The sequence below is a fragment of the Neoarius graeffei genome, chromosome 10, assembly GCF_027579695.1.
Source record: "Neoarius graeffei isolate fNeoGra1 chromosome 10, fNeoGra1.pri, whole genome shotgun sequence".
NCBI classification, from domain to species: domain Eukaryota; kingdom Metazoa; phylum Chordata; class Actinopteri; order Siluriformes; family Ariidae; genus Neoarius; species Neoarius graeffei.
In genome coordinates this window covers 58,196,466-58,222,874 of record NC_083578.1, presented here as the reverse complement: position 1 = coordinate 58,222,874, position 26,409 = coordinate 58,196,466, and the positions used below count along the sequence as shown (strand labels likewise).

At 41.1% G+C, this 26,409-nt stretch overlaps 1 protein-coding gene across 1 annotated transcript in view; it reads left to right on the top strand.

Moving 5' to 3' along the window:
* The window catches only part of magixa (MAGI family member, X-linked a), a 128,453-nt gene that overhangs the window by 28,633 nt on the left and 73,411 nt on the right, over positions 1 to 26,409 (top strand). Inside the window, exons 4-7 of the mRNA XM_060931943.1 lie at positions 17,337 to 17,510; positions 17,958 to 18,135; positions 24,551 to 24,621; positions 25,118 to 25,285. Coding sequence (XP_060787926.1) covers positions 17,337 to 17,510; positions 17,958 to 18,135; positions 24,551 to 24,621; positions 25,118 to 25,285 — 591 coding nt within the window. The remainder of the gene's footprint in view (positions 1 to 17,336; positions 17,511 to 17,957; positions 18,136 to 24,550; positions 24,622 to 25,117; positions 25,286 to 26,409) is intronic.

The window sequence follows — 26,409 nt, the reverse complement described above, 5'->3', positions numbered from 1 at the left end:
TGGCAAGGGGTTTAAAAAGATCTCTAAATCATTCCACTGTAAAGAAAATCATCTGCAAGTGGCGTAGATATCAAACAACTGTTAATTTGTTCAGGACTGGCCGCCCCAACAAATTTAGCCCAAGAGCAGACCGTTTGATGCTAAAAGAGGTCTCCAAGAAGCCCAAACTTTCATGACTGGATCTGCAGGTAGCTCTTGCAACTGTTGGTGTGAAAGTGCATACATCTACAATCAGAAAGAGATTGGACAAATTTGACCTGCATGGGATGCGTGCCAGGAAAAAGCCTTTGCTGTCCAAAAGGAACGTTAAAGCAAGACTACAGTTTGCCAATGAACATATAGGCAAAGACCAAGCCTTTTGGAATAACATGTTCTGGACAGATGAATTAAAGGTAGTTATTTGCCCACAGTAAGAGTACACATGTGGCGTGCCCCAAAGACTGTTTTTCAGGAGAAGAACTTCATAACTGTGAAGCATGGTGGTTAAAATGTTATGGTTTGGGGTTGCTTCTTTGCCTCGAGGTTTGGGAAGCTTGCATTCATTGATTCAACTATGACTTCTGAATCGTATCAAAGAGTGCTTGAAGATAATGAGGCCATCTGTTCAAAAGCTGAAGTTGAACCAGAGGTGGACCTTTTTAACAAGACTATGATCCTAAGCACCAGGCTTGTAGTACTCAAGTCCAGGACTCCTGCCCTAATTTTAAGGACTCGTGACTTGACTTGGACTTGAGCACTGATGACTCAGACTCATGCATTAACTGCATTCGGACTCGTAAACTGGAGATGAGGACTCCTGTTTTTGTTTTTTTTTTGTAACATACCATAATAATTTGGCTTAAGATTAATATCTACATTAATTTTTATACAAAATTCGTGCAAGTGTGTGCACGTTCACTTGTTTGTAGATCATGTCCAGGAACAAACTAACGTTAATGGCGCTAAAATGCCTGGCGTGAATGCCCCAGGATTGTCCGCTTTGCTTATACAGACTCCTCGTGCAGTGGGGAAAAATGCACTGCTATGTGTTCCATATGTAGAAGAACTATCGAGGAGATGATAGGGACAACCTTGAACTTCAATCATTATTTGGCAAGACTCCACCCAGAGAAGTGAGTGACACGCTATGTTCATTGCTCTGTTGATGGCGAGACTTGCTGACTGACTGATGAACTAGCCAATGTTAACCCTCTCTTGTGTTATTTGCCCTGTTGATAGTGCAGCTTTGCTGAGCAATGAACAAGCTTTTTATCTGTAGCCGATTAACTAAAACGGGGCAGTTAAGCTGTGACGTTAGTCCAACAAAGTAGTAGAGACAGTTTCACATACGGTAAAGGCAGCAACAGCCACCGTCAGATGGTGTGGTTGGGGTCTTGTTCTCGAACTCGACTCGAATAGTGAACTCCACTCAGACTCGACTTGAAATTTTGTTTAATGACTTGGACTTAATGCGGACTTGAACACTGGGGACTCGAGACTGGACTCGAACCTCAAGGTTTAATGACTTGACTACAACACTGCTAAGCACACTAGGAGCAAATCCACCAAGGAACGGCTCAAAAAGAAGAAATGGAGGGTTATGGAATGGCCGAGTCAAAGCCCAGATTTGAACCCCATTGAAATGTTGTCCTGCCCTTTTCAAATCTCCCCACATGCAAGAAAACCCACAAACATCTTGCAGCTGAAGGAATTTGGTGGACTATTTTGCAAAACGCCTACAAGAAGTTATTTCTGTTAAAGGGGCCAGTACTAGCTTCTGAAGCCAAGGCTGCATTTACTTTCTCCGCAGAAGAATATAACGTCTATTGATTTTTGTTGAATAAATGATTGAAAGAACTAATTTTCCCTGTTTTGTTCATCACCTTTATCTGTAGGCACTGTATCAAAATGGTGAAATGTTTGCTTGTTTAAATATAGTGAGAAGTCTAGCGTTTCCATGGGATGGACTTTTTTCATATGACTATAGACTGAAACTTACAAAAGTAGATTCAAAGTACTTTATTAACGAGAATAGAGACAGTTACTGGAAAGAAAAAACTAGATGAACAATGAGTGTACAAGGAGTCCATTATACCAGCAGGGTAAAATAAATGTGTGTTCCTTTAGCTATGTCATTTAATAGGAGCTAAGAACTGATTTATGCCAGGAACTGATTTACTTTCAACATTGTTGGAAGATAATTCTTCCTCTGAAATTCTCATAATCATTATATCATCGGTCTTTGTTTCTTTTTAGGTGCTTTCAAATATAGAGCGTTTATTTCATTTATATCAAACCCTAAAGCATTTTCTTCTGTGGTGCAGTTTGTCTGTACAGTGCCCCAGCAATGCGACGTGTTCTGCGGATTTGGACCGATGAACTAAAAAAGACTAAATAAATGGTGGGTGTGATGTACAAAACGAGTCCCTTAGAATGAGGTCCTATAGTGATTTTTATAACTTTTGGTCAAAATGCATCATACCGTTGCCCTCACTTCCTGTTTGGTGGCTCAACTGTTTTAAATTTGTTTGCACCTTATGAGCAAATCATCCTTTTATATCAAATATTCTCATGATGGTGCATTGCAAATTTGGTGGTGGTTGGATGAAGTCTGTAGGAGATGAAGTGGGGGGAAAAAAAACTACACCCCTTCAGTAGTAGTAGTAGTAATAATAATAATAATAATAATAATATTATATTCAATTTATATAGTGCCTTTCTCAAAAGACAAGGTCGTGTTACAATAATAGGCAGAAAAAAAAGTCCACCAAATAGAGGTCAGAATATCATTCCAGTGGTGTAGCAGCCACAGTCCCACCAAAAGGTGCACGAAAACAAGTCCCACATCTCCAGTGCAGCTGCCGTGACGCCGCCAGCAACATCGCTCGGAACATCATGCCAAGCATTAAAGCACAGAGTGCTGGACAACCACGATGTTAAAATGAGCAACGAGCTCACTGCAGTCCATAGCTGGGAGCACAGGCATCACCCACAGCGAACCAAGGCCTGGAGGGAACCGACGCCCAAAACTGGGTCCGGAGCTACACCACAACCAGCGGACAAAAACACTCAATAACAATTAGCTTGGCCCCCTAATTAAACACCAGGGCACTCCATTTAGGAAACTAACATTATAACAGAAAACTGCGATACAGAAAAAAGCGCGCGCACACACACCTTGGTTCATGTTTGTCTGGCTCTCTGGGGCATCTCTTGACCGGTTTGTTGAACCGAAGTCTGAGCACCACTTGTATCTGGCTCTGACTGATCTGAAACATCATTAAAATGAGGAAATACAGAAACTCCACAACCATATAATTTTTGGTGGCACGTTTGAGCTCTGACCCTTTTTCTTTTCCATCTACATGTAAAGATGTGCGATATTTTAAATTATTCCACAGAATAGTTGTACATGAGCTGATAGCAGCTATAAGCCACGTACAATGAGATTGAGTGAGTGGAATAACTATAAATTCAATTGTTCTATCCACATTCACTGGATTTTCAGAAACTGAGCATTTATTATTTTTACTTTTTTGCATATTCAAGAAATAACTTTTATACAAAATGTACACCAAAATCATTTCAGCTTAGAATGTAAACAAACTGGCAAAATGACGACAGTAGCAATTTGTGAAAAATGCTATAGTAATAATTCTTGTAAAAATAGATACCTTCTTGCCATCAAATACTTGTATTCCATATTTTATTTATTTATTTTATTTCGTCCTCAGTTGGTTCAGCAACATGCGCCACCATTTTGTTTTTCTCTACTCACGGTATATGAGCTGATAGCCTAGTAATAGAGTAGCCAATCAGAGCGTGCGATTGCTCATATCCAGTGAATGTAGATAGAATAAAACCAGCTATTCCACTCAATCTCGTCGTACATGGCTTGTAGTGCCTCATCGGCTTGTGTATGACTCGAGTTCATGGAATAACCATTATAGTTGACTCCTATTATATACGGCATAGAGGTTATACATATCACGGATGTGTTTTAAATATTCAAACAACAGCAAATCTCTTGACTGCAACAGTGATATTTTTCTAAACTTTCTATGATGCTAATTTTCAGGCTTCTAAATAGAAATAAATAGTTCACTTTTACTTGAGACTTTGGAGCTTCTATTTCAAGGGTGGAGAAGTTTCTCTTCTTGGCCGGATTACACCTCTCCATGTTGTAAAGCCTAGGGGTGTGGCCACTTGACTGAGAATATTTAGGGGCATGATTATTTAAATGATGGTTTTCAGCCACCACATTTATCAACGCCCGGTCATTCTTATGCTGTGATTGGCGAGATACAAACGTTTCATGAGTAACACGTGAATCCTTTTATACGATGATGTCTACGTTTGGATGTGTACTGTTTTCTATGCTAGACTGATAAATAAGGGCTCAGATGTTTACCCATATTTACTAATTAAACGCTTACCCATTATTTACTCCATATATTTTACGTGGACAAAAACAAGTAGCTATTAAATGCCAGATATTTAACCATAACCCATTTGTGGCAGCGGGGGCGTGGTCAAGCGCCGGTCTGTGACAGGAGGGCGGAGTCAGGGAATGTAAGTGGCAGAATCACTACACCTGATGTAAATTAACCTGTGTTTGTGTGTGTCTTCCCAGTGACCGCGCCCTACTTAAGGAGGGAGAGCGTAGAGCAGAGGAGCTCATCCCCGAACCAGACGCCGGTCGTGTGTGTGTCTGTCTGAGTAAAGCACGAGTTGTTCACTGAAAAGTGTGGCAATAAAACCCCTGTGTCCAAACCTGATCTCTGTCCTGCCGTCCTCTGTGCTCCAGTCCCGGGTTTCAGCACCACTGTAACGTTTTTATCGAAGGGCGGAGCACAGAGGACAGCAGGACGGAGATTAGGTTTGGACACAGGGGTTTTATTGCTACACTTTTCAGTGAACAACTCGTGCTTTACTCAGACACACACACATGACCGGCGTCTGGTTCGGGGATGAGCTCCTCTGCTCTACGCTCTCCCTCCTTAAGTAGGGCGCGGTCACTGGGAAGACACACACAAACACAGGTTAATTGACATCAGGTGTAGTGATTCTGCCACTTACCTTCCCTGACTCCGCCCTCCTGTCACAGACCGGCGCTTGACCATGCCCCCACTGCCACACCATTAAACACGAGATCTTTACCAATATCTACCCAATAAGCACCACCACCTACTCAACCACAAGCCTCCCTATTACCACCTGCAGTTTAAAAATAAATAAAATAAAAGTAGAAATTAAAACACCAGATATTTACCCAAGCCTACCTATTAAACAGCACTTACTTACTCATACCATATGCTCCCCTGCTACTCCCAGTGGTTACACTGGATATTTACCCATACCTATGCACTAGACACATGCCATTTACCACATGCATCTATAAGTCTGGTTTACAATTTAAAAAAAAAAAAAAAAAGACCTTTAGTTCGTAAGTGCCAGATATTTACCAATACCTATCCATTCAACATCAAGTATTTACCACATTCTTTCTGGCTACTACCTGCAGATTAACTGGAAATATACGTGTCAGTAATAAACACCAGATATTACCCATACCCGCCCAATAAACACCAGAAACCTCTTGTTTGCCTCCATGATGATCACCAGGGTCTTACTGAAACACTTCAGCATGCCTGCAGCACTGTTTACTGGCAGAATTAAAAATGATATTCGTGAAATGATTTCACATTGCAATGAGTGCCAAATTCATGTAAACAAGAAAGCTTGTGAGCCAGATATCAGCATCTCATCCAGTGGAGATGTTCTTTGGTTACATCACCATTGACCAGCTGAAACATCTGAAAGCCATCACATGCTTGTATAGCGCCTTCAGAAAATTTGGACTTGCATAAAAGATAACTCCAGACAACGGACCTTGTTTCAAGTCTGAAAAGTTCAGTGGTTTCTGCAACGGCCTTGAGATAAAACTCAAGGATGTCCATTTGCAGATGGATGTTCGACTTTTTGATGGGCAGACCTCAGGTGGTGAAAATCGGTAGCCACACTTCCTCCTCGCTGATCCTGAACACAGGTCCACCACAAAGCTGTGTGCTCAGTACTCCCTTGTTCAATGATTGACTATATTGCTAAACACAGCTCCAACATTAAGTTTGCTCACGACATAACCATCTTGGGCCTCGTTACGGACAATGATGAGATGGCATACAGAGAGAAAGTGAAGGCATTAACCAGCTGGTTCTGGGACAACCTCTTTCAACATCAGTAAAGTTAAGGAGATGATAGACTACAGGAGACAGCAAGGGAGGACACACTGACCTATCTACATCAATGAAGCTGAGGTTGAAAGGGTCAGCAGCTTCAAGTTCCTTGGTGTGAACATCACTGAGGACCTGTCTTGGACAGCGGACACTGGTCAGGAAAGCTCTCCAGCGGCTCTACTTCCTGAGGAGGCTGAAGAAGTTTGGCATGAACGGCAACAAAATTTCAAACTTCTACAGGTGCACAATCAGGAGCTTGCTGACAGGCTGTGTTCCAGTATGGTATGGGAGCTCCTCTGCCTACAGCTGGAAATCACTACAGAGAGTACATCATTGGCAAAAGTCTCCCTGCCATTCAGGACATCAACCTCCAACGGTGCCTGTGGAAGGCATGCAGCATCATTAAGGACCAGTCACCCAGCACGACAGCTATTTTTCCCTGTTATCTGGCTTGTGAGAAGTTTTTATTTTCAGGCCATCAGAGTTCTTAACTCTAATACTTAATCATGCCACACGGCAGGGGCATTGCACCAAATTCTGGGCCCTATGCACAAGCAGTGGCCATGCCCCCCCCCCCCCCCCCCCCCCCCAAAAAAGCTCACCAGTTAACAATGCTGAAAGTATTGAACAACAAGGTCGTACTACCAGTCCAGTCAGTTACGTAGCCACACATTAACCTAACAACTCTTAAATGAATAAAAAACCCTAATCACACAATACATCACTGAATCTTTTAATCATTCTGCAAATAAAACAAAGTTGCAACAGTAAATGCCACCAAAGGTCACCAAACATAATAGGCCTACATGAAAATTGAGCACCTTTTGCATTGGGCTGAAAAGAACAGATTTTTATCAAGTAGCTTATTTATTACATAAAAGAAATGCCATTTCCAGATTTCTACATTAACAAAATACTTCCTTTAGAATGAAAGGTAAACAAAACTTGACTCTCTTGTCATTTTAAAAAGGGCAAAAAGAAAACAGGCTTCCACAAAGTGCTAAACACTGGAATTTATGCCCCAGCTATTAGCCTAATTATGTTATGGCCCAATATAATTAAATTTTCGATTAGTATACTATTGCAATGCAGACAAAAAAGGCATCATGTTATTTCTAATTTTGTGTTGTGCAGTTTTTAGCACTGACAATCGCGGTGGTATTGAAGCATTTATAACCACAGGGGGTCGTTTAATGTAGGCTATTTGCTTTCACACTTGGGCTCACCTTTCTTGGGAAAGAAGTTTGTGAGCAGTTGCTTTCCTCATTTCTTTTCTTGTCTCTTTCCTGCCTCTCTTTTTGTTTCTAAAAACCGGATTTTGTTCTCTTGTGCATCATCTTCCATAGCACAGATAGCCTACCATGAGCAGGTGCTGCTTCAGCAGAATGAATGCTACGTTAAATGCGCTTAGTTAAAAAGCCCGGTGAAAGCGGACTAAACCATTTCGTGCAACGGGTGGGGGGGCCTGTCCCCAGACACTATATGTAGGCTTGGACAAACGATTCAATCCATTAATCAAACGATTTATTTACCCAAAACATTACATTTACTTTAGTTGGCAACATATATTGTGATCTTTAAATGGTATTGATATTTAAAGGAAAATAAAATTACAGACTCCTCAAGGGCCCTCCCCCCACTTGGGGCCCTGGTAACTCAGTCCCCCTTTTGCCCCCACTACGACGCCCCTGCCACACGGTACTGTATATTCCCCGCTGCACTGGCTCGCCTGTACCTTTTCACTTTTTACTGTTTACCAACATACCCCAACGCTCTGTTTACAGTCAGTACTTATCAACAATCTGCAATTATTGGTACTCGCACATGTCACTTTCTCCTGTGTGTGATGCTTGCGCTACACAACCCCCACTACCCCCTGAGATGATGTATGTGCATTGCTTAATTATTTCTATTTTTACATTAATTTTACTTCTATATTTTATATTTAGGACTTTGAATTTTTATATTGTGATACGGTTAGACTCCTGTAGGGCTCCAATGCTGAGAGACTTTGTTTCTGGTTCTTATTTCATCCAATCAGGGATGAGAATTTTCCGCCGATTGGCGGATTTCCGACTTTTTCAGACCAAAATGATCGTTTTTGAGATCGATGTAAATCCGTTGAGAAATTTTTTTTGGGGGGGTATGATTAACGATCTGTGGTCACCTTATAACGCAGACATCCCAAGTCTCCCGGAAGTTCCGGGAGTCTCCTGCATATTGATAGAAGCGAGCAGGAGCGTGCGCGCGCAACATTAAGGTCTGCATCACGCATCTTAGAATGTGCGCGCGCGAGGGGGTGCGCGAGGGAGACTGTGCGCAGTGTTGCCAGATACTGCTGACGTTTTCCAGCCCAAAATATGTTCAAAACCCGCCAAAATGCACTTAAAACCACCCAATCTGGCAACACTGCCTGTGTGCCTGTTCATGTAGCGCATGCCAGAGAAAGAGCATCTTGATTGGGTTACTCAGCAAAATAAGCCAATCAGCTTTCAGTGTGGGCGGGCTTTTATCTCTTTTCTCGAGGACCGGAGTTTTCAGTTGTATTGAGTCAGTGCAGCCTACAGGATCAGCATGGCAGAGAGAGAGCGCGCGCCCCAAAAAATATATATCAATTACATGTCATATATAAGTGTGTATCTTTTATAAATGGGGTTAGCTTATCTAATGTAGCATGTTGGGGAGAATCATAGTATCATATCCATATTTCTGATGAAATTTTAAGTATGATAGCATGTATAACTCTCCTACTTATTGCTCATTTCATAGGGGGAAGGGGGGGAATTGCTGACATGTGCCGTGCAGGAGCGTCTGCCCAAATTTTTTAGGCCGAGATGAACTTAGTTTTTAATTTAAAAAAAATTTCCAATATGTAATGCCCATTGTACATGCCTGTTCTTTAATTCAAAATCACCATCTCGATCTTCAAATTGACCATATGGTATCTGTATTACATTACACAACATCCTGTCCAGATAAAACCTAGTTAGTACACACAACAGTTGAAAGGGAAGTGATAAGTGATGTTGAATGTTGCCTGCTTAATATGCAGGACCTCCTGCTACCATGATAACATCAGAAGAAAGCTTAAGAGAATTATATGATAGAACTTTTTTCTGGTTTGCACTTCATTTTAAAGGATTAGAGTATTCAAAGACATGAATAGCTAAAATGCAGAAATATAATACTATAGAGCTCATTTATATTAAAAGGTGCATTGATTTTTTGAAATCATCAAATGTGAATTGATTAAAAACAAGTCTCTTGTACCATATTAATCATTTTCACCTGGGAGTCCACCAAGAAGGGGAATTTATTTCCAAATAAATTGCAAATTTTTGCTGATAAAATTAATGGTTTTGGGGTAAAAAAAAAAAAAAAGCCAAAAATCATTAGCCCCATGGGACCCGCCCTGGTTTTTTCAGACTTTTAAAATATTTTTCATTCTCATCCCTGATTTATGGGTCTATTGTTCCAAAACCTAAAAGGTTGCACTGAACATGCTGAAAAAGTCAAACAAGGTGGGATATGATATTTAAGAAAGAACACTTGTCATGATACAAAAGTTTCAGTTGATGGCATGTTGAATTGGGATATCAACTTCGAGAAAAATACATATATTTCATTGCTAAAATTAATGGGTTTTGGGTGTTTAAATCGCCAAAATCCATCAGCTTCGCCCCCTGGTCCCTCACCGAGACGTTGCCCCTGGACCCCACTGGGGACCTGCAGGCCGGCCCCCCGCTACTTTTCAGATTTTTTTTCTCAACATGCACTCTCATCCCTGTCCAGTGCATTTCACTGTAAAGTTGACCCTGTGTTAATATACAGTGCTGAGCGTAAATGAGTACACCCCTTTGAAAAGTTGCATTTTAAACAATATCTCAATTAACACAAATAATTTCCAAAATGTTGACAAGACAAAGTTTAATATAACATCTGTTTAACTTATAATGGGAAAGTAAGGTTAATAATGTAACCTGGATTACACTTTTTTTTTCCAGTTTTACTCAAATTAGGGTGGTGCAAAAATGAGTACACCCCACAACAAAAACTACTACATCTAGTACTTTGTATGGCCTCCATGATTTTTAATGACCGCGCCAAGTCTTCTAGGCATGGAATGAACAAGTTGGCGACATTTTGCAACATCAATCTTTTTCCATTCTTCAACAGTGACCTCTTTTAGTAACTGAATGCTGGATGGAGAGTGATGCTCAACTTGTCTCTTCAGAATTCCCCATAGGTGTTCGACTGGGTTCAGATCAGGAGACATACTTGGCCACTGAATCACTTTCACCCTGTTCTTCTTCAGAAATCCAACAGTGGCCTTAGATGTGTGCTTAGTCATGTTGGAAAAGTGCAGAACGACCAAGGGCACGGAGTGATGGTAGCATCTTCTCTTTCAGTATAGAGCAATACATCTGTGAATTCGTGATGCCATCAATGAAATGCAGCTCCCCGACACCAGCAGCACTCATGCAGCCCCACATAAGGACACTGCCACCACCATGTTTCACTGTAGGCACCATGCATTTTTCTTTGTATTCCTCACCTTTGCGACGCCATACAGTTTTGAAGCCATCAGTTCTGAAAACATTTATCTTGGTCTCATCACTCCAGAGTATAGAGTCCCAGTAGTCTTCATCTTTGTCAGCATGGGCCCTGGCAAACTCTAGGCGGGCTTTTTTGTGCCTGGGCTTTAGGAGCGGCTTCTTTCGTGGACGGCATCCATGCATGCCATTCCTCTGCAGTGTACGCCGTATTGTGTCACGGGAAATAGTCACCCCAGTTTGGCTTTCTACTTCTTTAGATAACTGCAGTGAACTTGCTTGCCAATTTTCTTCAACCCTTCTCATCAGAAGATGCTCCTGTCGAGGTGTTAACTTCCGTGGATGACCTGGACGTGTCTGCGAGATGGTTGCAGTTCCATCGTTCTTAAATTTTTTGTACCACTTTTGCTGCAGTATTCTGACTGATGAGTAAAGCTTTGCTGATCATCTTGTAGCCTTCACCTTTGTGGTGGAAAGAAATTATTTTCTTTGGGGAATTCTGAAGAGACAAGTGGAGCATCACTCTCTATCCAGCATCCAGTCACTAAAAGAGGTCATTGTTGAAGAATGGAAAAAGATTGATGTTGCAAAATGTCGCCAACTTGTTCATTCCATGCCTAGAAGACTTGGCACGGTCATTAAAAATCATGGAGGCCATACAAAGTACTAGATGTAGTAGTTTTTGTTGTGGGGTGTACTCATTTTTGCACCACCTTAATTTGAGTAAGACTAAAAAAATGTGTAATCTAAGTTTTATATTATTAACCTTACTTTCCCGTTTATAAGTGAAACAGATGTTATATTAAACTTTGTCTTGTCAACATTTTGGAAATTATGTTTGAGATATTGTTTAAAATGTTACTTTTCAAAGGGGGTGTACTCATTTACGCTCAGCACTGTACATATGACAGATAAAACTGAACTAAAACAAAACCTCAAGCCCTCACTGTCCTGAAGGAAATGGTCGAGTGGAGAGAGCAATGCAAACTATAAAGCAGATGAAGTGCAAGACTGAGGTTTAAATAACCATGGTGATACTAGCTTATCAGGCCAGTAAGCAGTGATCTACCATCACCAGCTGAGTCTTTGTTCTGTTGAAGAATCAACACCCATATTGGTTTGATGACCCAGCCAACGACACTGTCTGTCTGATGCACAGAACACCAAGCTGTCAGAAAGGAGAGCTGCACATCTTGCTCCAGCAAAAGTTAGATGTGACGAGTATGTTCCCGATCAACCAATATGGTTTACAGAAGACCATCTTCCTGAGTGGAAACCTGGTTATGCTGAGTCAAGAAACCCTCATCCTGACTCATACTGGATCATCAACACAGGATCCAACCATCAACTGAAACGAAACAAACATGACATCAAACCACATTTTCCAGTTGTTGAGCAGACACCATCAGTAAACCATGGTGCCATAATGTCTCATGGACAACACCCTCCGCACAGTGTTGAATACTGTGTACCACCACCAGTGGAAAAATGTTGATCCCCAAGCAACAGATGATACACTGGCAAGCATTTCACCACGAAGAATCACTGCTGTTCCAACACCTACAGTATGAAACAGCCAGATGGATACCCTTGTGAAGAAGCCAGTCAGCAACCAGCTGTGAAAACTCCCATCAAAAGAAGATCTAGCTGACAGTTAAAACCAAAGAAAGCTCCAGATTTGGTGTATGTGATTTAAAGAGCAGGTGCTGAGGACTTACAGTAACTCCAATGGTGAGACATGTCCTGTGACCTTGGTCTCCATTTTCTGGTTATGTTGCCACCACAGTAAAAACACTGAGTGATGTGCTGACATTTTGGCTTAAAAAAAAAAAAGCAAAAAAAAAAAACTTTAAATATTCTGTAGACTTTGTTCAAGATGGTTTGCAATGTTTGTCAGACTTTGATATATATAGTTATGTAAATCCATCCATTCATTATCTGTAGCTGCTCATCCTGTTCTACAGGGTCGCAGGCAAGCTGGAGCCTATCCCAGCTGACTATGGGCGAGAGGTGGGGTACACCCTGGACAAGTTGCCAGGTTATGTAGATCATCTTGTTTATTAATATTTGCTCAAAAGCTTTTCTTTAAAGGTGCCCTTCCACCAAAAACGTTTAATACTGGCTCTTTTTGAAATACCATAGTTCACTCCGAGTTGCATATGCATGCTGCATGTGAAAATGTAAGTCTACTCCCATTCCCTGTATTAGCTTATGAAAGAAAATAGTCGGAAAATTGAGTGGATCTGAAAAAGCCATACAAACTTGCGTCACTTCGAAAATTAGTATTCATGGCCTCGCCCACCTTGGCTTGCGACTGCCCACGGGAAGAAAGTTCGGATTTAAGCGTGAGGAGAGATAGCAGAGCCCATCTCGTCAGTAGCTAACGAAGAGGACCTAACAGCAAGTTGAAAACATGGCTGAACAAGTTCGTGCCTGTGTTATTTGTGGCAGTAACACATCAACGTTGCATGTTTGGGGAGGCTGGGACCTCCCCTGCGCGAGTTACGAGCGTTCAAAGTTGAGCTGGAGTCGCCGACAGAAACGAAACCTAAGCGGAGCGCCGCGGCTCGCCTCAGAGCGAATTATGTCCCGAGGCGCGGGGCTAGCCCACCCTGGCAGTGCTGGTTCGTTGGGGAGAGGGCAGAGGTCGCTGGCTGCCAAGTTTGGGGAGGCTGGGACCTCCCCTGCCCGAGTTACGAGCGTCCAAAGTCAGGCTGGAGCAGCCGACAGAAACGAAACCTAAGCAGAGCAACGTTGCAAGATAGAGGTGAAGAAGAAATGGTTGGAATTTATCTTTGGAACACCAGCAGCGAAGTATAATGCAGCGTTAGTACCGTGTTCTGATCATTTCAACCACAGTGACTTTTCAAACTTCGGTGCCTTCAGTAGTGGGTTTTGCTTCGAGGTTGTTTTTAATACTTGGATCTGTCCCAACCACCAGCTCACAAGCTGTAAGTAAAACATGAACTTTTTTTTGTTTGAAGGATTTTGTTACAAAATAGCATGTTCATATTCTTCACGTTAGCATGCATGACATGGTCACAAGCTAGGCAGGGATGAGAGTTTTCCACTTTTCGGCGGATTTCCGCTTTTTCTGAGTAAAAAAACAAGCTTTTTATATTATGCCAAATCCGTTGAGAATTTTTTTTTTTTTTTTTATTATTAATTTCGGGGGGTTGGGGTATGTTCCTTCATGATGTTCAAACTTTATTAACTCCAACGAAGTTTACACATTATTTGTAAGTCGCCATCTTTAGTCTCGTTTAAATCTCGTTGAATGTGATGTAAAATTCGTGTTATCTACATTGTTATTGGTCAAAACATCCATGTCGAGACCATAATAGCCAATCAAAACAGCTTTTACAAAGACACCCACATCCGCTTGTTCTGACCCACTGGAGGTAGCGTCACAGTGCTGTTAGCCAATCAGAGGTGACACGTTTACATGTCATGAATATTAATGAGTAAGAGCTGAAATACTGTCGTTCTCTCCGCACCCACTCCTCCACCAAACTAGAACGGCCTGAAACAGGAGAACCACAGCATTTTTTTTTTTTTTTTTTTCACCAAAACCAGCTCACAGGGCATTCATTCATACTAAAGACACAATTAATGAAAAAACGATGCAGTGAGACCTTTAAAAGGGGCACGTTGTAACCATAGTGTAATAATAACCGCCCCTATATGCTTACTGCGTACTAGATCAACGCATGTGTACAAAAGTAGTCAATAATGAAATGTGGTTGAAACAATAGACTGTCCAGATGAGTGTTTTAGTTCCATATCAGAAGTTATCTCTGTCTCCACACACACACACACACACACACACACACACACACACACACACACACACACACACACGCCTGTAAACGCATACAGTGCCTTAACACTATCATCACAGTGGCTGACTACAAGCTAGCCCCGTGTAAAGTTATGTCCGCTAAACTTGCGCTACAAGCGGGCTAGGCTGTTAGCAAGCTTCAGGATGAAAAATGCTGTGAATAAGCTAACCATGGACAAAGTTTGGTACCTGTCATTTAGACAATCTTATTTTCAGGTTGTTTATGTGATCATCATGATGCGCATCTTCAATTCCTGGAAGTCTTTGTACAAATTGGGATGTACATGATCAAATGTTTCATCAGGTTAGACATATTGTCTCCTCCTGCCACACATGACTTGAGGCACCATTTGCACAAAGAAGTGACTGTGCAGCTTGCGTCTCTACTGTCACTTGCCCTAAAAGCAAAATATTGCCATATCCTGCTCAGAGAGACTAGTTTCTCCACAAATTTCAGCAATCTAATGTCACTAGTTCTTTCAGCAGTTGCCGAATCCGTAGTGTCTTCCCAAACTTGGCTCTATAACTTGAAGCGGTGCGGCTGGTCACTGGTCAGAGGGAGAGTTCTTCACTGTTAGACTTACTTCATGCCCACGGGCTGCCATTTTAGGCCAAGTTTACATTAGACCGTATCTGTCTCGTTTTCTTCGCAGATGCACTGTCCGTTTACATTAAAACGCCGGGAAACGGGAATCCGCCAGGGTCCACGTATTCAATCCAGATCGTGTCTGGTCCGGTGCTGTGTAAACATTGAGAATACGCGGATACGCTGTGCTGAGCTCTAGCTGGCGTCGTCATTGGACAACGTCACTGTGACATCCACCTTCCTGATTCGCTGGCGTTGGTCATGTGACGCGACTGCTGAAAAACGGCGCGGACTTCCGCCTTGTATCACCTTTCATTAAAGAGTATAAAAGTATGAAAATACTGCAAATACTGATGCAAATACTGCCCATTGTGTAGTTATGATGGTCTTTAGGCTTGCCATCCTTCCACTTGCAAGTGGTAAGTGACTTACGCACAGCGGCTCAGTCCCGAATCACTGCTCGTGCTCTTCACTCACGCGCTCTGTGAGCTGCGCAGGGCCGGCGTGCGCACCCTCCAGAGGGCACTCGCTGTTCAGGGCGGAGTGATTTGGAGCGCAGCTGCTGAGGAGGAAGCGATGAGCCGCACTGACACATTTCAACTTGCGTGCCGAATTAGTCATGTGATTAGCGTATCCGTGTATTGGCGTTGCTGTGTGCACGCGAATCGTGTATTGGCGTTGCTGTGTGCACGCTAATCGTTTTTAAAAACGTTAATCTGATGATCCGCTGATATGGTCTAATGTAAACCCCACCTTAGTTTTAAAGGACCGGTGAAAGAGTAAACTATTAAAGGCATGCTTCAGAGTATTGTAGAAAAAGTGGCAAAATGCAGTAGTTAGCTACTGAAATTTTTTGAATTGAGGATACTGTACTACTTCAAATCTCAAATTTAACAGTAACGGTAAATTACTGGTAACTGGAGCAACCCGACAACACCATGAAGGCTCACTTTGTAGCTCAGTGAGTATCTGGTATATCAGAGTCACATAATGGAGGTAATGTGACATAATGAACATCAAAACAAACCCCATCTAATTTAATCTTGGGCGCATGCAAGAAATGCTGCAGAGCAAAGATGCCTTCTTTAAATACTATAAGAGCAGTAAACAATACTAAACTAAAGTCAGTATTTGGCGTTACAGTGCATTGCTTTTAAAAAAAAATGCATCTGTAGTCTCGGGTACAAGGCGGTTTTATAAATTGGCTGGGAAGCATCTTTTTAGAAAATCTTGGAGAGCTCTTCTGGAGAATCTGACACACTTGCTTATTAGTTTTGCAGGCAAAACCCAACCGTCTTCTGCTTTTCCTGCAAAGTGGTGTATTATGTAATATGTTCCTTTCTTCACTGGCATACAAACATTCAGGTTTACAGCCAAGTAATATTTGTAAATCTAAAATGTTTTTGTACTGACTCAGTATTGCAGAAGTTCTCATCTCATTATCTGTAGCTGCTTTATCCTGTTCTACAGGGTCGCAGGCAAGCTGGAGCCTATCCCAGCTGACTACGGGTGAAAGGCGGGGTACACCCTGGACAAGTCGCCAGGTCATCACAGGGCTGACACATAGACACAGGCAACCATTCACACTCACATTCACACCTACGGTCAATTTAGAGTCACCAGTTAACCTAACCTGCATGTCTTTGGACTGTGGGGGAAACTGGAGCACCCGGAGGAAACCCACGCGGACACGGGGAGAACATGCAAACTCCGCACAGAAAGGCCCTCGCCGGCTACGGGGCTCGAACCCGGACCTTCTTGCTGTGAGGCGACAGCGCTAAAAACTACACCACCATGCCGCCCTATTGCAGAAGTTGTAATAAAATAATCGGTTAAAAAAACCTATCATTTTAAAAAACAAAAATTTAGGTGCCTAAGACTTTTGCACAGTATTGTACATGCATAGCTGTATTATAATACAGCTCATATTACATATCTGAAGTACACTGAGCTACAAATGCATGATGATGATGATCTAATGTAAAGTAAGACTGGAAATTGTAATACACAAACTTTTATAAGAACAACCACAAAAGTGAGGGGTTTTTTTTTTTTTTTTTTTTGTTGGTAAGCTCTTGTCAGTTGTTCTGATGGGTTTATGTATATGTCATGTAGCTAGGTAAACGTATTTCTGTCTGTAGGGAACTACTATGGTACGCCACGGCCGGTCCACATTGGGCCTGACAGCCCACCTATCACCTACCAGGAGCACCGCAACCTGCTGAGGAACTTCCGCACACGCAGCAAGTCTCTCAGTAACCTGGAGAAGGCTGTGGAAGAAGGGGACAACAGTGAGGAAGACTCTGGTCTCTCAGGTACCAAATGAAGTTGCGTCAGCAAAAACACCATTGTATGACTGTTGATGAGCCTCTTGGTAGGTTTGGTTTAGTTCAATGAGGTCTGTTTTTCCAGATTAATCAGTGTTATGATGAGTTTCAGGAACAATTGTACAGTAGTGATGGTGAATAAACAAAGGTAGAGGAATGTAAGAAGTGTGCCGACACTACATTTATTTTCAAATGTTTTGCCATTGTGTTAATACCAATGCTGTAGAAGGGATTAGTGAGGAAGTTTGAATTAGGGTTTGTCTCAAGCAACAAACAAATATCATACAATAGTGATGCTTTTCTAATTTCACATGATATACTGCTTTAATTTTATTTTTTAGCTTTGAAATTAAGGCCATAAGTATTCGGACTTCTAAAGTTGCATCAGACTTTGTATTTGAAGTCTGTCCCCTGCATTATGTTTCTTCTGCCTAGCGGGTTCTGCAGGAGCGAGCAGTGTCCCTGCTACCACTATTGTTTCACCCAATCAGACATGGGACTCGGGTGGACCTCGGGATGGTGGTGTCCCGATGGAGAATGGTGCCCGTGGAGGGGCGCTGCCTGAAAACTGGGAGATGGCATTCAGTGACTCAGGAGAACCTTACTACATTGAGTGAGTCAGAGAGAGAGGAAGGAAAGACTTAGCCTTTTTTTTTTTAAATTCCTTAACAGGATGTTATGGCGTATTAGGGCCATTTGTAGGTTTAAAAACACCCACACACCAGGCTTGTAGTACTCAAGTCCAGGACTCTGACTCAAGTCCGACTCGTACCCTCATTTTAAAGACTCGTGATTTGACTTGGACTTGAGTACTGACAACTCGGACCCGTGCATTAACTGCGTTCGGGCTCATAAATTGGAGATGAGGACTTGGAATTTTTTTTTTTTGTAACCTGCCATAATAATTTGGCATAAGATATTTATATCTACATTTAATTTTTATACTAATTTCGTGCAAGAGAATGCACATTCACCTGTTCATATGTCATGTTCAGGAACAAACTAACGTTAATGGTGTTAAAATGCCTGGAGAGAACGTCCCGAGGATTGTCCGCTTTGCTTAGACAGACTTCTCGTGCACTGGGGGGAAAAATGCACCGCTATGTGTTCCGTATGTAGAAGAACTATCGAGGAGACGATGGGGACAACCTCGAACTTCAATCGTCATTTGGCAAGACTCCACCCAGAGAAGGAAGTGATACACTGCGTCCATTGCTCTGTCGATAGCGGGGCTTGCTGACCGATGAACTAGCTAGCGTTAACCCGCTGTCATGGTATTTGCCCTGTTGATAGTGGGTGGGGCTTGCTGAGTGATGAGCAAGCTTTTTATCTGTAGCCTATTAACTAAAACGGGGCAGTCAAGCAGTAATGTCAGTCCAATACAGTAGCAGAGATAGTTTCCCATAAAGGCAGCAACAGCCACCGTCAAATGGTGCGACTGGAGTCTTGTTCTCGGACTCGACTCGGATCAATAGTGGACTCGACTCTAAATTTTCTTTAATGACTTGGACACTGGGGATTCGAGACTGGACTTGGACTTGAGGTTTAGTGACTCAACTATGACACACACAGAGCTAAGGTAGGGGTAATAGTCTGAGGGGGGAAAAAACTTCAGAATTTCCAAGATTCAAGTCTTACATTTGGGGGAAAAAAAACTCTACTATACATCTTATAAATTTGCAAAAACACATTAAGAAGTCACAAATTTACAAGAGAAAGCTCTCATGCTACCCTGCTTTTTGGTTGCAGTGCATTCTGGGAAATGTAAGAAAATCTCTTGGTGCTTTATTTTTTTTTTTTTAGTTTTTATTTTTTTTCATGATCGAGGAAGAAAAACTGTGTTGCCTATATCACTCAGCTCAGCTTTTTCAAATTAAGAGATTCTGGCAGATGAGAAGAATCCACGCACTGAAGGTCATGGGGAAACTGCTCTTGCACAATAATTATACATTTTATAAATATAGCTAAGAAAAAAACACGGCTGAACAAACCTGTGCAGTTTATACAGTAGTGTGCAAAAGTCTGAGGCACATGTAAAGAAATGCTGTAGTCCAAAAATGGCTTAAAAATAATGAAATGTTTCAACATTAAAAAAAATACCGTAAACAGCGGTAAGCCATAATAAATGGGAAAAAAAGTCAGTATTTGGTGTGAGATGACCCTTTGCTTAAAAAATAAAACACAGTAGTCTCAGGTACTATGAGTGCAGTTTTACGGTGGTGCTTGAAAGTTTGTGAACCCTTTAGATTTTTCTATATTTCTGCATATATATGACCTAAAACATCAGATTTTCACACAAGTCCTAAAAGTAGATAAAGAGAACCCAGTTAAACAAATGAGACAAAAATATTATACTTGGTCATTTATTTCTTGATGAAAATGACCCAATATTACATATCTGTGAGTGGCTAAAGTATGTGAACCTTTGCTTTCAGTATCTGGTGTGACCCCCTTGTGCAGCAATAACTGCAACTAAACGTTTCCGGTAACTGTTGATCAGTCCTGCACACCGGCTTGGAGGAATTTTAGCCCATTCCTCCGTACAGAACAGCTTCAACTCTGGGATGTTGGTGGGTTTCCTCACATGAACTGCTCGCTTCAGGTCCTTCCACAACATTTCAATTGGATTAAGGTCAGGACTTGGCCATTCCAAAACATTAACTTCATTCTTCTTTAACCATTCTTTGGTAAGGCAGGGCAAGTTTATGTATGTAGCGCATTTCATACACAGTGGCAGTTCAATGTGCTTTACAGAGGTAAAGGCAAAACAGTAAACAATAAAAAATAAAATTACATAAAATAAATGGGGAAGAAGAGAGAAAAATAAAAATGAGAATTAAGCAATAGTAGAAATAAAGTAATAAAATGAAGTAAAAGTTCAGTAAAAAAAACAGCAGAATAAAATGGAATAAAAGTTAAGTAAAAATTTAAAACGCAAAGACTGTAAAAGTTAAGTAAAGTTTAAAACATGTAACGATGATATTTATCAATTAGCAGAAAGCATCTGAGAACAGCTTGGTCTTTAGTCTAGATTTGAAGCTGCCAACAGCAGGAGCATTTTTAATGTCCTCTGGGAGTTGGTTCCATAGTTGTACTGCATAGTAGCTAAAAGCTGCTTCACCACACTTTGTTTTAACAACAGGTTTTACCAGTAAATTTTGCTGCTGCGATCTGGTAGATCTGATTGGGTTAGGCCGCTGCAACATATCAGAGAGGTAATTGGGCCCTGTACCATTTAGAGATTTGTACGCCAGCAACAATGCTTTAAAGTCAATTCTGTAGCTTACTGGAAGCCAGTGAAGGGACCTTAGAATTGGAGTAATGTGCTCTGTTCTTTTTGTTCGTGTGAGAACCCTAGCCGCTGCATTTTGAACCAGCTGAAGTCGTTTGATGGTCTTTTTTGGCAGGCCTGTGAAAAGGCCATTGCAGTAATCAACCCTACTAGAGATGAAGGCATGTATAAGTTTTTCCAGATCATTTTTTGACACAAGTCCTCTTAGTTTGGAAATGTTTTTTAGGTGATTAAATGCCGATTTAGTGATTGCTTTCATATGCCTGTCAAAGTTTAGCTCGCTGTCAATGAAAACACCAAGATTTTTAACCATATCTTTTGTTTTAATCCCCTTTGTGTCAAGAATAGTGGTAATCCTGAGTCTTTCATCTTTTTTCCCCCAAATAGAATTACTTCTGTTTTATCTGTGTTCAGCTGAAGAAAATTGTGACATCCAGTTGTTGATTTGGTCGATACACTGGTAGAGACATTTAAGGAGGGCATAATCATTAGGTGATAGAGCAAAGTAAATTTGGGTGTCATCTGCATAGCAGTGATACAAAATTGAGTTGTTCTTGATAATTTGTCCAAGTGGGAGCATATAAAGGTTGGAATAGTAATGGTCCAAGGATCGACCCCTGGGGGACACCACAGGTCAAGGACATTGATGTTGAGGTACAATTTCCCATGGTAACAAAGAAGCTTCTGTCTTTTAAGTATGATTTTAACCAGTTGATAACTTTACCAGTCAACCCAACCCAGTGTTCAAGTCGATATAGCAGTATGTTGTGATCAACAGTATCAAAAGCTGCACTGAGGTCCAGTAACACCAGGACCGATGTTTTGCCTGCATCAGTATTAAGATGTATGTCATTTATAACTTTAATCAGCGCTGTTTCAGTGCTATGATTGGCACGAAATCCTGACTGAAAGTTATCAAAACAGCTGTTTAATATCAAGAAGGCAGTTAATTGATTGAAGACAATTTTTTTTCAAGGATTTTCCCGATGAATGGTAGATTTGATATTGGCCTGTAGTTGTTCAATACTGAAGCATCCAGATTATTCTTTTTAAGTAGGGGCTTTACAACGGCTTTTTTCAGGGACACAGGAAAAATGCCAGTCTCTCAGGATGTATTTATGATCTGAAGCACATCTGTAATTATGAGGTGAAGAACAGACTTAAAGTTGGTGTGCAGAATGTCCAATTCAGATGTTGAGGAACTGAGATTTTGTACAGTTTTTTTCAAGAGTCTCGTAATCAATCAAACAACATTCTGACATTGTGTTGAAATTGTCTGTCTGTCTCACTGGTGATTGCAGCTTTTCAGTTATTTGCAACTGAGATATATTCTGAGCAATATTCTGCCGTATTTTATCAATTTTACCTTTGAAGAAGGATGCAAACTCATTGCGTTTATTAACTGAGAGAAGTTCAGGTGCTAATTGTGGTGGGGGATTAGTTAGCTTCTCTACTGTTGAAAATAGCACACGGGCATTGTTCATATTCCTGTTGATGTTGGAGAAGAAAGACTGTCTTGCTTTACCAATTTCATAATTATATTTACAAAGCATCTCTTTATGGATTTGATAATGGATGTGAAGTTTAGATTTGAGCCCTTTTCTTTCAGTCTTCCGACATTCTCTCTTTAGCAGTTTAACAGCTGGGTATTGCTTCCATGGTGCTTTCTGCTTGTCATTGACTCTTTTGATTTTGAATGGAGCAATATCATCCATAATTTGGGTCATATTTGAATAAAAAATTTCCAGTAAGTCGTCTACAGAGTCTGACATTTTAGTTGAGATCTGAGAGAGAGCTTGCTCAAAGAGAACACGTGTTGTCGTTTATGATTCTCCTACCCATAGTCATTGAGCTGTTCTGAATGTGAGGGGACATAGAAACATCAGAGAAAACACAGAAATGATCAGATAAGGCCAGGTCAACAACAGTAGTAGAAACAGTAAGACCCTTTGCGATAACGAGGTCAAGGGTATGACCACGAGAGTGGGTCGGCCCCTGTACATGTTGTACTAGGTTGAAGTTGTCAATAAGTGCAAGTAGTTCTCTGGCATAAGTGTTTTCAAGATTATCTACATGCAAGCTAAAATCCCCAGATATAATAAGACAATCAAACTCTAAGCAAATGACTGACAACAGTTCACCAAACTCTTCCAGAAAAACTTTGGCTGAATGTCTCGGAGGCCTGTAAATAGTTAATAACCATGTTAGTAGAGCATGTAACAAGTGCACATAAGTGTTCAAAGGATGTAAAATCACCAAGTGAGGACTGTTTACATTGAAAAGAGGCTTTGAATGTATTTGCGATCCCTCCACCTTTCCCATGTCGGGTAGCACTCATGAAATTAAAATTTGGGGGAGCTGCTTCAATAAGGGTGGTAGAAGGACTTGTGTGCTTAGGGTCGTTGTCTTGCTGCATGACCCACCTTCTCTTGAGATTCAGTTCATGGACAGATGTCCTGACGTTTTCCTTTAGAATTCGCTGGTATAATTCAGAATTCATTATTCCATCAATGATGGCAAGCCATCCTGGCCCAGATGCAGCAAAACAGGCCCAAACCATGATACTACCACCACCATGTTTCACAGATAGGATAAGGTTCTTATGCTGGAATGCAGTTTTGTCCTTTCTCCAAACATAACACTTCTCATTTAAACCAAAAAGTTTTATTTTTGTCTCATCCATCCACAAAACATTTTTCCAATAGCCTTCTGGCTTGTCCACGTGATCTTTAGCAAACTGCAGACAAGCAGCAATGTTCTTTTTGGAGAGCGGTGGCTTTCTCCTTGCAACCCTGCCGTGCACACCATTTGTTATTCAGTGTTCTCCTGATGGTGGACTCATGAACATTAACATTAGCCAATGTGAGAGAGGCCTTCAGTTGCTTAGAAGTTACCCTGGGGTCCTTTGTGACCTCGCCGACTATTACACACCTTGCTCTTGGAGTGATCTTTGTTGGTTGGTGACTCCTGGGGAGGGTAACAATGGTCTTGAATTTCTTCCATTTGTGCACAATCTGTCTGACTGTGGATTGGTGACTTTTGCACAGTAGTGTAATCTCCCATTGCATCCAGGAAGTGCAATAATCAATCACCTGCTTCCTGGCTGCAATGCATTCTGAGAAATGCAGTTGAAAATCTCTTGGCGCTTTATTTATTTATTTTTTTAATCGCGTGATCGAGGAGGAAAAACCACGTTTCCTGTAACTCTCGACTCAGCTGTGGCCTCTGCAGTGTGCTGTTGATCCAATTTTGCTAACTGTGAAGCAGTCTGGTTCCTTGACAGAAACACTCCTCCCCCCCCCCCCCCCCCCCATTTTTTTTTCTTGTAAATTTGTGATTTCTTCAAATTTCTGACTTTTTGATCTGAGTTCTGAGATTTTTCTCCGAATATCTGATTTTTTTTCACTTTTTTTTTCTCAGAATATTACCCTCGCCTTAACTCCATTTTATATTTTCAACCTACAATGGCCCTCATACGCCATCGTAAATTACAGTATAGGTACCATATTCTGGACTGTAATATTTGAACATCTGGTCAGCACTGTCATGGGAACCACAAGAACAACTAGTCTAATTAATCTTTATATAGCACTGACCCTGACAGATATATAATATCCATTTGTGTAAATTGTTATGAAGGAAGTGGTCATTAATGCATTTTGAAGATTACTTACATGATGGCATGGTTATAAATGGAGGAAAATCTCCTTTAATATGTTTTACTTTTTTTTTTAAGTCATAACTCAAAGACAACAAGCTGGCTGGACCCACGGACTCACAGTAAAGAGGTGGTCAGCAAGACAGAGTGTAAGTGTGTTCACGGCACCTCACTCCTGCCCATCCTGTGTGTTCTGTGATGACTGTGTGCTCTTCCAAAGCCTTGTCTTTTCTGTGTCTGACATTTAATGAGATCTGAGAGCTTGTTTTTATCCTGTGCTTCCTCTGCTATCCAAACCCCCATCCCATTCTCAAGTCCTTTTCAAGAGCCTAGTGATTTTCTAGCTGTCACTCAAGTGCAAGATAGTCAGAATGATGTTTTTTTTTTTCCAAGGTTTGTTACAAAAATATGCATGCAAAAATATTTGCCATTTTCTAGGAAAATTTAGTTAGTATTCGTATTTTTACAACACAGAAGAAAATATTTTCAAGCTGGTACAGTTTCTTAACCAGCAGAGGGCACTAACGGTAAACAATTTCTTCGTATACTGTGAAATGCATCGAAGAATTTCTTTTGAAAAGCTGAATTAAGCACATTGTTTTAAAACTGATATGTTGTATTTGTGTGTTTGTCTCCCTGCCTTAGTGCCTCCATTCACAGACCAGCCATCTGAACTGAAGGGCTATTCCATCCACACACGTCTCTCAAAAGGGCCACGAGGTTTTGGCTTTAACATTGTAGGGGGCAGCAGACCCAGAGAATTCCTGCAGGTGTACAGCGTCACACCCGGAGGCCCACCTGCCCTTAACACAGGTACTCTTGCACTACGTCTAAAGCTTGCACTGTGTCAGACCAGCCAAAGGTCTCGTTCTTTCAGAAACGTATGGAGTCTATGAATAGATTTAATTTCTAAATCCAAATTCCGTTTCCCAGGACAGGAAGTGATGAATGATGAAAATTAGAAATGGACACTAGAGGGTAGTCAAAGTTCATGATAACATTGTGAGCACATCAGACTGAACAGTGAGGTTCCAGAAATAATTCATCACTCTATAGTGAAGTTTTCTTTTACAGCTAATGTATAAGCCTTGCAAAACTTGCTTGCTATTAAATGAGGTGGTTAATTTATAGTCACAAACAAAACACGACTTAAAAAAATGGATAGACTCCTGTAGAAGACACAAATCAATCAGAATTTATCCCCCGCTGGTTGGAAGGCCCGAAGGAGGATTGTGTCGTGGTGAAGTCCGTCCATCCCGTCTGTCTGTCCGTCCATCACGGACAGGGTTCTCACCTTCTGAAATCAACTCCTCTCATTTTTGGAGGAATTTCATGAAACTTGGCAAAAGGCTTTGTTATAGGACAGTAATACGCATATTGCAATTTTGTTTGCAATATATTGTAGCGGGGGATATTGTGCTCTCAGACCACTCTTGTTGTTTTTTTTTGGTTCGTTTGTTTGTTTTAAAGGGGATTGATTTTTGTTCCTGAGAACAGCTGAATTACCCACAATCCTAAAATGACCCCCTCCAATCAGAGATATTGCTGTAATCGTGGAACGAACAAAGGCAATGTATTTCCTCTTGGTAACTTTTGATAAGCCAAAAGAATTTTAAAAATGAATAGCTTAGCCTGGGAGCAGGTGTTTAGTCTGTGTCTGTCTTCCAGGTTTGTAAATAATAGCACTTTAGTGAATTAGCCAAGAGGAAGCTTCTGAAATAAAGTGGAATGTGAAGGGCAGGTAGTGATCTGTGTGTTGATTTTGATACACCTAGTAGTAGGAGGACTAACTCTCGTACCTTATTATATGGTTGAGATTTATTATTATTATTATTATTATTATTATTATTATTATTATACTGGTTTCTGTGTTATAGCTGAACAAAAGTGTTTGGGGTTTGTTTATTTTATTTATTTTGTAGTACATATGCTGTATG